This window comes from Scomber japonicus, chromosome 3, assembly GCF_027409825.1.
Source record: "Scomber japonicus isolate fScoJap1 chromosome 3, fScoJap1.pri, whole genome shotgun sequence".
Classification (NCBI taxonomy): domain Eukaryota; kingdom Metazoa; phylum Chordata; class Actinopteri; order Scombriformes; family Scombridae; genus Scomber; species Scomber japonicus.
The window spans coordinates 39,386,138-39,401,179 of record NC_070580.1 but is presented as its reverse complement, the minus strand read 5'-3'; the positions used below and the strand labels follow the sequence as shown (position 1 = coordinate 39,401,179).

Genomic DNA, 15,042 nt, shown 5'->3' with positions numbered 1-15,042 from the left:
AATCTGTGTTTGAGGCCAACTGATGAAGGATAAAGGTGCCAGATTAAGATGTTAGCTGCATGCAAGGCCTCGTTACTGGATGTAACACGTGAAGCATGCTAATATCTACTTAGCAGCATGGCTAGCTATGCACAGACACCAGAACAATAGCACTCAATGAACAATCTTAAATCAACTCTATACATAGATTAAATGAAGTAGTCCTGTGCTTTAGCCATGTACTGTTATATGCTATACCCACTACGTGTTGCTGCTCAGCTGGTGAATCTGTGGTTGAGTCAGGCTGAGAAGAGTCTGGCTCTGAGTCTGAATGATGCCAGCTATTTTGTAGATCAGAGGGTCCGGGTTTCTGAGGAGGCTGCTTGTGAAAGTTAGCTGCTCGATGCTAACTTGCCTTTGTTGCTGAATCCTAAGCAGGCTCTCATGTCGCTGCTTGTTCAGGTCTGTGTGTGTGTGCTGTGAGCAGGACACACATGAGGAGAGCTGATCTGATCCTGCAGCAGCTGGAGATGAAGAGCAAGTCCTGCTACTCTCAGCAGCAGTGATGGAGAAAGAGGAGGGGGGACTCTGTCTTTGTTAATCTGGGTCTATGGGTGGAGTTCACACCTGACTGAGAACAATCAAGGAATATGGGAAGGTTAGTTTTCTTAAGGAGTCCCTTTGTTAGAGTCTTTAAACATGTGGTCAGCCTGTGAGACCCAACACCCCCCCCCCCCACTCTTGGTCTCAGGATTGCACCTGCGTCCATTAGTCAGTTCATTCAGGTTTGTAACATCTGGGCAGTTCAATAACCACCTGGGTTGTGGTCAACACTATCTTGGCTCAGCAGTTAGTGAGAACAGGAATGTTAGTGATGTAAGTTTGTTATAATGAGAAGCAGAGAGAGTGGCATCTAAAATGATAGAGTCATTTCTGGGGTGTCCAATTAGTGTTTTCAAGCTTTATCCATCAAGGCACATCTCAGGTTTGTTGGTTCACTAACTGGATCAGATGACCATACGGACTACTCAATGTGGTCGCAAGTCTGATCTTAGCAGACTTTACAATTTTGTCCTCCACGCAGTTGTAGCCAGTGGGGGTTCTAGCTTATATGACGCCTTTGACGAAACCCCCCTCAAGCGCTCCCCGCACCCCCCATCTACAAATATATGTTAAATATAAAAAATGTAACAAGATGTGTGGAAAAAAGAATAATATAAATCCTTCATCAGAACAACGTAAAAAACACACTTAAGAGAATCCAGTATTACACTATTGCACTTAGAACATCCACCTGTCAACCTCACGCTCCATCTTACCCTCACTGTGAACAAGACCCCCAAATACTTAAACTGCTCCGCTTGGGGCAGTAACCCCCCCCCAACCCTGAAGGGGCAGTCCACCTTGTTCCAGCAGAGCACCATGGCCTCAGTTGTGGAGGTGCTGACTCTCATCCCCACCGCTTCACATTCAGCTGCAAACCGTCCCAGAGCCTGTTGGAGGACTTCACCTGTAGAGTCCAGACTTCACCTGTAGAGTCCAACAGAACAACATCAACCGTAAACAGCAGAGAGGTGATTCTGAGGTCCCCAAACTGTATGAGGGTGACCTCACAACATCAGATCCTATTAAACCTGTTAATCATTCATCTTTACAACTGGTGGTTGATGTGGCTTTGAACTTTGGAGTGAATCATACCCTGTGTTACTGTGAAGCTACAACATTTATCAGAAGAGATCTGACAAAGCTCCGCCCCTCACCTGACTCACCTGAGACAAACCAGGAAACAGTTTATTGTTGGTCTCTAAAGAGACACACAGACTGAAAAACAGAGCATCAGATTCACCTTCAGACCAAACTAACAACTTCCTCTGAGTGAGTACAGCTACAGGAGAGAAAAGTGGAAGACTAGAACTCTGCTGCTTCAACCTGCTGACTCTCCACACACTGAAGGTGAGTTTGACTAAAAACTGGAGTCACATTGAAAGTAAATGTCAGTGAAGTTAGTAGAGGAGCAGCGTTAGCTGGTGAAAGATATTCTAGGTGAGGCTGTTTGTGCCGAAACTTTCGGTAACTAAAAATAACTACAGACGAAAAAAATGAATGTCATATGAACATAAAATGTACCAATCTGAGTCTAATCAGCATTTATGACTGTGTGTATATGTGTGTGTGTGTGTGTGTGTGTGTGTGTGTGTGTGTGTGTGTGTGTGTGTGTGTGTGTGTGTGTTCTTATTTGTACATGAACTTTGCTCTTCTGTCTTCCTGAGTGATAAACTTCTCAATGACTTTAGTCTTGTTTTTTAATGAAGCTTGACTCAGGGAAATTAAACTAAATCTGTTAAAGTCAGAAATGTTCTGTATGAAGTTTTTCTCAATGAGAACAGAACTAGTTCTCAGGGAAAGAGGGTAAATTACCCTCTAAATAATGGTTTATATGTTATATATGGCTCATTCTTGATAATTTCAAACACATTCACCTGTAGAACAAGCAGCAATTATTTAGTTTTAAGGATTATTTTGAAGGGAAAAACTAAAGATGCCATCCTTCCATCAGTAAGGATGGTACCATTGGCCAGCCGCCACTGTAGAGGAGGGAGGGGAGCCATGACTGACTGTACTTTCTGTCTGCTGTGTTTTCAACTTCACTCAGAGACTAAATGGCTTCCAGATCAGAGGAGGATCTCTGCTGTCCGGTCTGTCATGAGGTCTTTAGAGATCCTGTTGTTCTGTCATGTAGCCACAGCTTCTGTAAAGACTGTCTGAAGAGCTGGTGGAGAGAGAAACCAACACATGAGTGTCCAGTTTGTAAGAAAAGATCTTCAATGAATCCACCTCGTAACCTGGCGTTAAAAAACCTGTGTGAGTCCTTCTTACAGGACAGAGATCAGAGAGCTTCAGAGGCTCTCTGCAGTCTGCACTCTGAGAAGCTCAAACTCTTCTGTCTGGACCATCAGCAGCCAGTGTGTCTCGTCTGCAGAGATTCAGAAAAACACACCAACCACAGATTCAGACCCATCGATGAAGCTGCACAACAACACAAGAAGGAACTTGAGGAAACTCTGAAGCCCTTAAAGGAGAAGTTAAAGGTTTGTGAAGAAGTTAAAGTGAAGTTTGATCAAACAGCAAAACACATTAAGGTCCAGGCCCAACACACAGAGAGGCAGATTAAGGAGCAGTTTAAGAAGCTTCACCAGTTTCTAGAAGAGAAAGAGGAGGCCAGGATGGCTGCTCTGAGGGAGGAAGAGGAGCAGAAGAGTCAGATGATGAAGGAGAAGATGGAGGCTCTGAGCAGAGAGATAGCAGCTCTTTCACACACAGTCAGAGCCACAGAGGAGGAGCTGAGAGCTGAAGACGTCTCATTCCTGAAAAACTACAAGGCTGCAGTGGAAAGAGTCCAGCGCTGCCCCCTGCTGGATGATCCACAGCTGCCCTCAGGAGCTCTGATAGACCAGGCCAAACACCTGGGCAACCTGGCCTTCAACATCTGGAACAACATGAAGGAGATGGTCTCCTACACTCCTGTCATTCTGGATCCAAACACTGCTCATACTAAACTCATCCTGTCTGAAGATCTGACCAGTGTGAGATATGAAGAAGGACAGCAGCTTCCTGATAATCCAGAGAGGATTCAAGATTACATGTCTGTCCTGGGCTCTGAGGGCTTTAACTCAGGGACACACAGCTGGGATGTCGACGTTGGAGACAGTACATTCTGGAGACTGGGTGTGTTATCAGAGTCTGTTCAGAGGAAGGGACGCATACAGTCTGGATTATGGAGAATAGGTTTCTATAATGAAAAATACTCAGTAGTGTCACCATCATCTTCCTCCACTGTTCATCCAGTCATGAAGCTCCAGAGGATCAGAGTGAATCTGGACTGGAAGAGAGGATATCTGTCGTTCTCTGATCCTGATACTAACACACACATACACACCTTCACACACACTTTCACTGACACACTGTTTCCATTCATTTACACTGGGGACGAACTCCCACTGAAGATTCCTCCACTGGACGTCTCTGTGACACTGAAACACAGCAGTGATTATGATAATGATGTGTATGACATGTAAATGCAGCTGATGTTTGCTGGATGTTTGTTTAACCTAATGTGATTCTTTCAAGTGGAAAACTTTGTGAAAATCAATAAAAAGTGAAGTTATTTTGCCCAAGGACACTTCAACACGTGGACTGGAGGAATCAAACCACCCATCTTCTGATTGGTGGACGAGCTGCTTGATGTTGTTCCTCCTGACCTCACGGTGGCGCTGCGGTCACAGAGCAGCAGAACGGGTTCAAACATCCGTCCTTCATGTTGATTACTGATTATTGAACGGAGCTGGACTCTAGACCCAGACCGATATATGGGTCAGCTGATACTGACCAGTCACAGATGGTATCAGTGAACATGTGGTCCGATATGTGCCGATTGTTTCTTAATTCAAATGTTATAAATGTATATGTTTACTGTGCTGCCATAAAGTTTATTAAATTGTAAAATATTCCTTCATTGCTTTACAGGCATTGTGTGTTTATCTACAGAACACATGACATAATAAAACCTCATTAAACTACAGAAACTATTTATTGATGCTACTGAATCATGTCAGCAGTCGTCCTCTCTAACAACCTGTGACAGGAAGGGTTAGTGTTACCCAACACATTAACATGTTCATCTAATCAGACCAGAGCCTCTGGAACCCTAACCCCACATCACTGCTGGAACCCTAACCCCACATCACTGCTGGAACCCTAACCCCAAATCACTGCTGGAACCCTAACCCCACATCACTGCTGGAACCCTAACCCCAAATCACTGCTGGAACCCTAAAGAGTAAAACAGATTATTGGCTCTCTGCTGATCGATGAGATCAAAGCAGCAGTTTAAAATGTTCTCATGAATAAAACATGATGTAGTGAATACTGAGAGGAGTTAAAGGGTTCTCATGTTCTCACACTGAGTGAGCTCATGTTCTCACACTGAGTGTTAAAGTGTTCTCATGTTCTCATACTGAGTGTTAAAGGGTTCTCATGTTCTCACACTGAGCAGGAGAGGAACGAAGAACCCTGAAAATAAAAACAAGCAGCAATGATCAGACTCACATTTACTGTTATATATAAAACAGCTGAGTCCAGATCAGCTGATCCGTTTCCTGGTGTGTGTGTGTGTGTGTGTGTGGGGGGGGGGTTAGTCATGTGACTGCCGGGAGGAGTGGTCATGTGATCAGCAGGGTCATATGACCTGTTGTGATTCTTTATTGTCGGCAGCAACAAGACGGAGAACAAGGTGAGCTCCCGGTCCGGTGTGTGTGAGATAGAGAGAGAGAGAGAGAGAGAGAGAGAGTGAGAGAGAGAGAGAGAGAGAGAGAGAGAGAGTGTGTGTGTGAGTGTGTGAGTGTGTTCCTTAAGAGAATCCAGTATTACACTATTGCACTTAGAACATCCACCTGTCAACCTCACACTCCATCTGACCCTCACTGTGAACAAGACCCCCAGATACTTAAACTGGTCCACTTGGGGCAGTACCCCCCCCCCGAGGGGGCAGTCCACCTTGTTCCAGCAGAGTACCATGGCCTCAGTTGTGGAGGTGCTGACTCTCATCCCCACCGCTTCACATTCAGCTGCAAACCGTCCCAGAGCCTGTTGGAGGACTTCACCTGGATGGTACCATTGGCCAGCCGCCACTGTGGAGGAGGGAGGGGAGCCATGACTGACTGTATTTTCTGTCTGCTGTGTTTTCAGCTTCACTCAGAGACTAAATGTCTTCCAGATCAGAGAAGGATCTCTGCTGTCCGGTCTGTCATGAGGTCTTTAGAGATCCTGTTGTTCTGTCATGTAGCCACAGCTTCTGTAAAGACTGTCTGAAGATCTGGTGGAGACAGAAACCAACACATGAGTGTCCAGTTTGTAATAGAAAATCTTCAAAGGCAAATCCACCTTGTAACCTGGTGTTAAAGAACCTGTGTAAGTCCTTCTTACAGGACAGAGATCAGAGAGCTTCAGAGGCTCTCTGCAGTCTGCACTCTGAGAAACTCAAACTCTTCTGTCTGGACCATCAGCAACCAGTGTGTCTCATCTGCAGAGATTCAGAAAAACACACCAACCACAGATTCAGACCCATCGATGAAGCTGCACCACAACACAAGAAGGAACTTGAGGAAACTCTGAAGCCCTTAAAGAAGAAGTTAAAGGTTTGTGAAGAAGTTAAAGTGAAGTTTGATCAAACAGCAAAACACATTAAGGTCCAGGCCCAACACACAGAGAGGCAGATTAAGGAGCAGTTTAAGAAGCTTCACCAGTTTCTAGAAGAGGAAGAGGAGGCCAGGATGGCTGCTCTGAGGGAGGAAGATGAGCAGAAGAGTCAGATGATGAAGGAGAAGATGGAGGCTCTGAGCAGAGAGATAGCAGCTCTTTCACACACAGTCAGAGCCACAGAGGAGGAGCTGAGAGCTGAAGACGTCTCATTCCTGAACAACTACAAGGCTGCAGTGGAAAGAGTCCAGCGCTGCCCCCTGCTGGATGATCCACAGCTGCCCTCAGGAGCTCTGATAGACCAGGCCAAACACCTGGGCAACCTGGCCTTCAACATCTGGAACAACATGAAGGAGATGGTCTCCTACACTCCTGTCATTCTGGATCCAAACACTGCTCATCCAGATCTCATCCTGTCTGAAGATCTGACTAGCATGAGACGAGGAGGAGAGACACAGCAGCTTCCTGATAATCCAGAGAGGTTTGATTATTATTCCATTGTCCTGGGCTCTGAGGGCTTTAACTCAGGGACTCACAGCTGGGATGTCGAGTTTGGAGACAATACATACTGGAAACTGGGTGTCTTATCAGAGTCTGTTCAGAGGAAGGGAAGCATACTGTCTGGATTATGGACAATATGGTTCTATAATAATAAATACTCAGCATGGTCACCACCAGCTCCCCCCACCGATCTCCCAGTGAAGAAGAAGCTCCAGAGGATCAGAGTGAATCTGGACTGGAACAGAGGAAATCTGTCGTTCTCTGATCCTGATACTAACACACACATACACACCTTCACACACACTTTCACTGACACACTGTTTCCATTCATTTACACTGGGGACGAACTCCCACTGAAGATTCCTCCACCGAAGGTCTCTGTGACAGTGAAACACAGCAGTGATTATGATGATGACGTGTATGACTTGAAAATCACTGTGTGAAAATCAATAAAAAGTGAAGTTATTTTGCCCAAGGACACTTCAACATGTGGACTGGAGGAATCAAACCACCCATCTTCTGATTGGTGGACGAGCTGCTTGATGTTGTTCCTCCTGACCTCACGGTGGCGCTGCGGTCACAGAGCAGCAGAACGGGTTCAAACATCCGTCCTTCATATTGATTATTGATTATTGAACGGAGCTGGACTCTAGACCCAGACCGATATATGGGTCAGCTGATATTGACCAGTCACAGATGGTATCAGCGAATATGTGGTCCGATATGTGCCGATTGTTTCTTAATTCAAATGTTATAAATGTATATGTTTACTGTGCTGCCATAAAGTTTATTAAACTGTAAAATCTTCATTGCTTTACAGGCATTGTGTCTTTATCTACAGAACACATGACATAATAAAACCTCATTAAACTACAGAAACTATTTATTGATGCTACTAAATCATGTCAGCAGTCGTCCTCTCTAACAACCTGTGACAGGAAGGGTTGGTGTTACCCAACACATTAACATGTTCATCTAATCAGACCAGAGCTTCTCCATCAGGCAAAGGGACAGCAAGAAAAAACAATTGCTCAAAAACTGCATTTGTATCTCTTTCCTAAAATATTCCAAATAAAACACACACACACACACAACACACACACACACACACACACACACAACACTCACACACACACACAGACACAGACACAGACACACACACACAACACTCACACACACACACAGACACAGACACATACACACACACACGCACACACACAGAGTCAGTGTGATCAGTAGTGTATTTTTAACCCTCCACAGTTCATGTTGCAGGTAATATGAGGGTTAGGGTTAGGTGGAGGTGTTACTATGTTCGGCCACTAGATGGAGACACTGAGCCACAAGCTGCAGTAAAGGGTTAGGGGGTTAGGGGGGTTAGGTTCATGCTGTTAAATTAACTCCAGCTGTTATTACAACTGTTGTTTGTACTAATGAAATAAACTAGTAATGATAATAATAATAATTAAAGCTGCAGGCAGCGGTGAACGGGCCCTCGCCCCCCCCCCCCCCCCATGCATGCTGGTCAGCTCTGGCCCTAATAATGTAATATACTGGTAATACATATTATAATACACTAGTAATGCTATAATGACAGAATACACTATAGAATAGAATAGAAAGTCTTTATTATCATTGGACAACGAAACTGAGATCCTGAAAAGTGCCGAAACAATAATAAATAAATAATTACTTTAAAAAAAAGCCGTTATGTACTGCAGTTTAATGGCTTTATGGCTTTAGCATAAAAGCTGTTTTTTAATCTGTAAGTATGTGTTTGCCTGGGCAAAGTGTTCTGGGTGAGATGGAAAATAATAATTTAATACAGTTAAACTATACTTTACCATTTTATCAATTTTGAATGTTTTATCAATAATCTTTGGTTAATAAAGGGTTAGCCTGACCCTAGCCTCCTTCTTTAGGAGGAAAACATTTAATTCGTTAAGTTAAATAAATCAATACTTTTTTTTATAAATCAGTTAAATTTCTGTATCACACACGACTGGTGCAGCTGGCTCGTGTGTCAGCCAATCAGATTCATCACAGCTACTTGGAGGATGTAATTTTCAGCTTTTTAAACTTTTCATCATCATCATTCCTTCAGTATTTAATCCTGATTATAAAATGCTGTAATACAGTAACACAGAACACAGGATGTATTATTGTGGCACTGATATGACCTCAGACTCTGTGTTGTTATATCGACCCAAGTGAAGAAGCACAGAGCAGCACGACTAGTACCTCTAAATATCTGCTCAGTTACTTCTGGATTCTCAAACTCCTGACTTTATATTAACGTTGTTTTACATTTATAACAAACACACTGAGATTTATTGACAATAAGAAAATAAGTAAGAACATATAAAGAAACCAGATTGAGCCTCATGCTCTCTTCTTGTCACCTCTAATTACATTAATCCAGTCAGATCACCTTAACTCTTCACAGCTGAGAGTCAGGCAGTAACAGGTGGCTGAGACACCTCCTCCTCCTCCTCCTCCTCCTCCTCCTCCTGCTGCTCTCTAACCAGCATTCTCTCTCCAACACCCGGACTGTTTCCTCTCTGGTCTCTGGTCTGGTCTCTGGTCTCTGGTTCGTGGTGGTTTGGTGTCTCAGTATGAAGCTTCCTCAGAGTTTGGTGGGTTAACCGACCCCAGTTCCCTGCTGCCAGGCCAAGCAGGGGGAGGGAGGGGGAGCAGGGCCAGGAGGCTGCTGGGAAAAAAGAAGAGGAGGAAAGAAAAGTATAAATCCTGAGTGAACCTGCTGCAGAGAGGTGAAGAATGGGAGCTGCTTATGGGAAGAAGGTCAGTCAAACAGCACTTTGTCTTTATCTCAGAACAATGATGGCTTCTCATGTGTCGACCAGCAGGAACCTGCAGCCTGCTCTAACCCTAACCCTCCCAGATCACTCTATCACATGATCAGCTGATTCATAATGTTGATCAAGTTTCTGTGTGAACTCACACAAATCAAGACGTCACGTTGGACTCTGAGAAAGTCTGATGCATATTTTTCATGTTGTGAGATTTTACAGTAAATTAATAAAATAAATAATTGTGAGTTTCTGACCAGACATGCTAACAGCTAACAGCTAACAGCTAACAGCACCTAAAACCCAGATAATCAAAGTCAGCGTAGTTCATCCTGAGAGCAACAGCTGATAAATGTCAGACTGCTGGTGAGATTATTAATAATAATGAATTTACCTAGTAAAGTACTAGTACCTCTAACTGTACTACAGTAAAGTACTAGTACCTCTAACTGTACTACAGTAAAGTACTAGTACCTCAGACTGTACTACAGTAAAGTAGTAGTACCTCTAACAGTACTACAGTAGAGTACTAGTATCTCTAACTGTACTACAGTAAAGTACTAGTACCTCAGACTGTACTACAGTAAAGTAGTAGTACCTGTAACTGTACTACAGTAAAGTACTAGTACCTCTAACTGTACTACAGTAAAGTACTAGTACCTCAGACTGTACTACAGTAAAGTAGTAGTACCTGTAACTGTACTACAGTAAAGTACTAGTACCTCTAACAGTACTACAGTAGAGTACTAGTATCTCTAACTGTACTACAGTAAAGTACAAGTACCTCAAACTGTACTACAGTAAAGTACTAGTACCTCTAACTCTACTACAGTAAAGTACTAGTACCTCTAACAGTACTACAGTATAGTACTAGTACCTCTAACTGTACTACAGTAAAGTACAAGTACCTCTAACTCTACTACAGTAAAGTAGTAGTACCTGGTCGTGTGCAGCTGTAGCGTAAAGTCAACCCCTCCCGTACTCCTCCTGCTGTTACAAGCAGGTAGCTCTGCAGGCTGTATGACGGCTGAAGGAGGAGGACTGTGAGAGTCCGGTCCTGGTATTTGGGCCTGTTGCTCTATGACAGGGTTTAGGTAGTCTGGGTCTCTGTTGGTCGGAGGGGGAAAGTCCCTGAAACAGGTCTGCACCCCCTTCAGGGTTTCTTATGTGAGATTCTAGGTGAGCTTTGTGATGGTTCGGGCTTGTTTTGGTTTTCTCTGTCACTGATCTCTGGTCTGCTCTAGTCCTGTATAACGGTCTTCTACAATCATTCAGTGTAAGTCAGTTGTTGCCGTCTAACAGTTCCTCAGTTTTCTGGGTCATGGAGAGTTACGGAGCTTTTCCACTACACAGTTCTAGCTCGGCTCGACTCGGTTCCAGGAACCTTTTCCATACTTCCTCCTCAACGTGAGCGGGGTCGTCATAGCAACGCTGCGTTAAACTGCCGTGACGACACAAACACATAACCAATGGAGGACATGGAGGCGATGGTGTACTCGCTGCTGTATGTGTCTTTCTGTCTCACACTCCCTTCCTTCCTTCCTTCCTCCCTTCCTTCCTTTCCTTCCTTCCTTCCTTCCTTCCTGCTGCTGTATGTGTCTTTCTGTCTCACACACTCCCTTCCTTCCTTCCTCCCTTCCTTCCTTCCTCCCTTCCTTCCTTCCTTCCTGCTGCTGTATGTGTCTTTCTGTCTCACACAAAGCAAGAGAAGAGAAACCAATCTCTGTAACGCTGTTGTTGGGATTTAAAAATGCCGGCTTTGATTCTTGTGTGGGACGACTCATGACTCTCTGTGACTCTCTGACCAATCAGAGGCCGGCAGTCTGATGACGTCACATTGAGTATCGGCTCGTACCAGGTACCAGGTACCAGGTACTATCGCGGATGGAAACAGAGGGAAACCTGAGTCGAGTCGAGTCGAGCTGGAACTGAAAAGCTGTTTCTTATTATCCAGACGACGTATGTGTCTCATTAAGTTGTATAATTTTCAGATCTGTCGTCTTAATTCAACACTTTGTCAAATGAACTTCGGCCAGAAAACGTCTCTGATCGTATCGTACCATCGTAGCTGCAGTCTGTGATTACAGGAATCTAATTTAATGATTTCACTCAGCACACATGAAGCTGGAGGTTGATGATCTCTGTGTCTGTCTTCTGCTGCAGGATTTCACAATACTTTGTCAATGTAACCAAACCTTCCACATTAATCTCTCCTCTGCTCATCTGAGCTAACAAACCAAACCTGCAGCGCATCTGCTACCCCACGAATTCATCGAATGAACAGTCACAACTTTTAAATGTCTCCATGTCTTCCTGTCTAACATCTGGATCTGTTGGTTTGCAGCAGATATGAGGTTTATTATTCTACATCAGTATTAGTAGGTCTGATGGAGGCCTGATGGATGTCTGATGGAGGCCTGATGGAGGCCTGATGATGGAGACCTGATGGAAGCCTGATGGAGGCCTGATGGAGGCCTGATGGAGACCTGATGGAAGCCTGATGGAGGCCTGATGGAGGCCTGATGGGGGCCTGATGGAGGCCTGATGGAAGCCTGATGGAGACCTGATGGAGGCCTGATGGGGGCCTGATGGAGGCCTGATGGAGGTCTGATGGAAGCTTGATGGAGGTCTGATGGAGGCCTGATGATGGAGGCCTGATGGAGACCTGATGGAAGCCTGATGGAGGCCTGATGGAAGCCTGATGGAGGCCTGATGGGGGCCTGATGGAGGCCTGATGGAGACCTGATGGAGGTCTGATGGAAGCTTGATGGAGGTCTGATGGGGGCCTGATGGAGGCCTGATGGAGGCCTGATGGAGGCCTGATGGAGGTCTGATGGAGGTCTGATGGAGGTCTGATGAAAGCTTGATGGAGGCCTGATGGGGGCCTGATGGAGGCCTGATGGAGGTCTGATGGAGGTCTGATGAAAGCTTGATGGAGGCCTGATGGAAGCCTGATGGAGGCCTGATGGAGGCCTGATGGAGGCCTGATGAAGGTCTGATGGAGGCCTGATGGAGGCCTGATGGAGGCAGCTTGTCGTCAAACAGCCTCCGAGGTTCTGCTGAACCAGAGCGCGCCGAACTTTGACAAATATTTGAGCTATGAGCTGCGCCGCGCCTGTTGAGGTGGGAGTGTTGGGGTGTGTGTGTTACCATGGTGACTAACAGCTGACGGCAGGGTGTGGGGGTGCAGAGCAGATCAGTTGGCTGTGATGTCGACTCATTAGTTTATTTTTAGTGGATGTGGAGCAGCAGGTGGAGACGCCTGAAGCCATGTTTAGATTTTCATAACGGACACAAAAACACAAACAGCTGTTTAACAGACTGATGAATAATATGAATGAAATAAAAAGAGATAATAATAAATAATAATAAATAATCCAAACTGTCCGACACACAGAAGCTGAAGAAGTGTTTCATAAAGCAGTCTTAAAGGTCAAAGGTCATGATCTGTGTTGACCTCTGTATAAAATCAGCTGGCATCACATAAGCAGCTGTCAGATCACGTTGTTGAGTTACTGGGGGGGGGGGGGGTAGAGTTAGGGGTAGTGGGGGGGGGGGTCAGTGTGGTTTAGTTGGAATTTAAAGGGTTAAAATGTGTATATATATTTATTATACAAAGTTTTTATGGTTACACCACTTAGACATTTTTACCATAATCCTCTAATATATTCTCTCTAAATGGATTAAAAGCAGAAATTTGATGCTGGGTCCACAAAAAAAGAATGTGTGAAGTTATTCATACGTTTATTTTCATATTTTAACCCTTTAAATTTAAACTGAACCTCATGGAGACTAACATCAGTGACCCAGATATTAAAATGTGGAGACTTCTGACACTCTCTGTGTCAGACAGCACAGTCTGACACTGTTTTCACACAGTTCAACCTGCAGGTCTGAGTTGATGTGGATCACCAGTAGCCTGCAGGTCTGTGCTGATGTGGATCACCAGTAGCCTGCAGGTCTGTGTTGATGTGGATCACCAGTAGCCTGCAGGTCTGAGTTGATGTGGATCACCAGTAGCCTGCAGGTCTGTGCTGATGTGGATCACCAGTAGCCTGCAGGTCTGTGTTGATGTGGATCACCAGTAGCCTGCAGGTCTGAGTTGATGTGGATCACCAGTAGCCTGCAGGTCTGAGTTGATGTGGATCACCAGTAGCCTGCAGGTCTGAGTTGATGTGGATCACCAGTAGCCTGCAGGTCTGTGTTGATGTGGATCATCAGTAGCCTGCAGGTCTGTGTTGATGTGGATCACCTGCAGGTCTGTGTTGATGTGGATCATCAGTAGCCTGCAGGTCTGTGCTGATGTGGATCATCAGTAGCCTGCAGGTCTGTGCTGATGTGGATCACCAGTAGCCTGCAGGTCTGTGTTGATGTGGATCACCAGTAGCCTGCAGGTCTGTGCTGATGTGGATCACCAGTAGCCTGCAGGTCTGTGTTGATGTGGATCATCAGTAGCCTGCAGGTCTGAGTTGATGTGGATCACCTGCAGGTCTGTGTTGATGTGGATCACCTGCAGGTCTGTGTTGATGTGGATCATCAGTAGCCTGCAGGTCTGAGTTGATGTGGATCATCAGTAGTCTGCAGGTCTGTGTTGATGTGGATCACCTGTAGTCTGCAGGTCTGTGTTGATGTGGATCACCAGTAGTCTGCAGGTCTGTGTTGATGTGGATCATCAGTAGCCTGCAGGTCTGTGTTGATGTGGATCACCAGTAGTCTGCAGGTCTGTGTTGATGTGGATCACCAGTAGTCTGCAGGTCTGTGTTGATGTGGATCATCAGTAGCCTGCAGGTCTGAGTTGATGTGGATCATCAGTAGCCTGCAGGTCTGAGTTGATGTGGATCACCTGCAGGTCTGTGTTGATGTGGATCATCAGTAGCCTGCAGGTCTGAGTTGATGTGGATCACCTGCAGGTCTGAGTTGATGTGGATCATCAGTAGCCTGCAGGTCTGTGTTGATGTGGATCACCTGCAGGTCTGTGTTGATGTGGATCATCAGTAGCCTGCAGGTCTGTGTTGATGTGGATCACCTGCAGGTCTGTGTTGATGTGGATCATCAGTAGCCTGCAGGTCTGTGTTGATGTGGATCACCTGCAGGTCTGTGTTGATGTGGATCACCTGCAGGTCTGAGTTGATGTGGATCATCAGTAGCCTGCAGGTCTGTGTTGATGTGGATCACCTGCAGGTCTGTGTTGATGTGGATCATCAGTAGTCTGCAGGTCTGTGTTGATGTGGATCACCTGCAGGTCTGAGTTGATGTGGATCACCTGCAGGTCTGTGTTGATGTGGATCACCTGCAGGTCTGTGTTGATGTGGATCATCTGCAGGTCTGTGTTGATGTGGATCATCAGTAGCCTGCAGGTCTGTGCTGATGTGGATCACCAGTAGTCTGCAGGTCTGTGTTGATGTGGATCATCAGTAGCCTGCAGGTCTGTGTTGATGTGGATCATCAGTAGCCTGCAGGTCTGTGTTGATGTGGATCACCTGCAGGTCTGTGTTGATGT

At 45.3% G+C, this 15,042-nt stretch overlaps 2 protein-coding genes across 2 annotated transcripts; both read left to right on the top strand.

Moving 5' to 3' along the window:
* Positions 1-2,618: 2,618 nt before the first annotated feature.
* Positions 2,619-4,055, top strand: LOC128355430 (E3 ubiquitin-protein ligase TRIM39-like). The gene has a single exon (XM_053315669.1). The coding sequence runs from the start codon at positions 2,640-2,642 to the stop codon at positions 4,053-4,055; it is 1,416 nt and encodes a 471-aa protein (XP_053171644.1). The 5' UTR covers positions 2,619-2,639.
* A 1,496-nt stretch (positions 4,056-5,551) lies between these two features.
* Positions 5,552-7,210, top strand: LOC128355638 (nuclear factor 7, brain-like). The gene is made up of 2 exons (XM_053315960.1): positions 5,552-5,571; positions 5,753-7,210. Exons 1-2 carry the CDS (start codon positions 5,552-5,554, stop codon positions 7,176-7,178), a joined length of 1,446 nt encoding a protein of 481 aa, XP_053171935.1. The 3' UTR covers positions 7,179-7,210.
* The last annotated feature ends 7,832 nt before the right edge of the window (positions 7,211-15,042 follow it).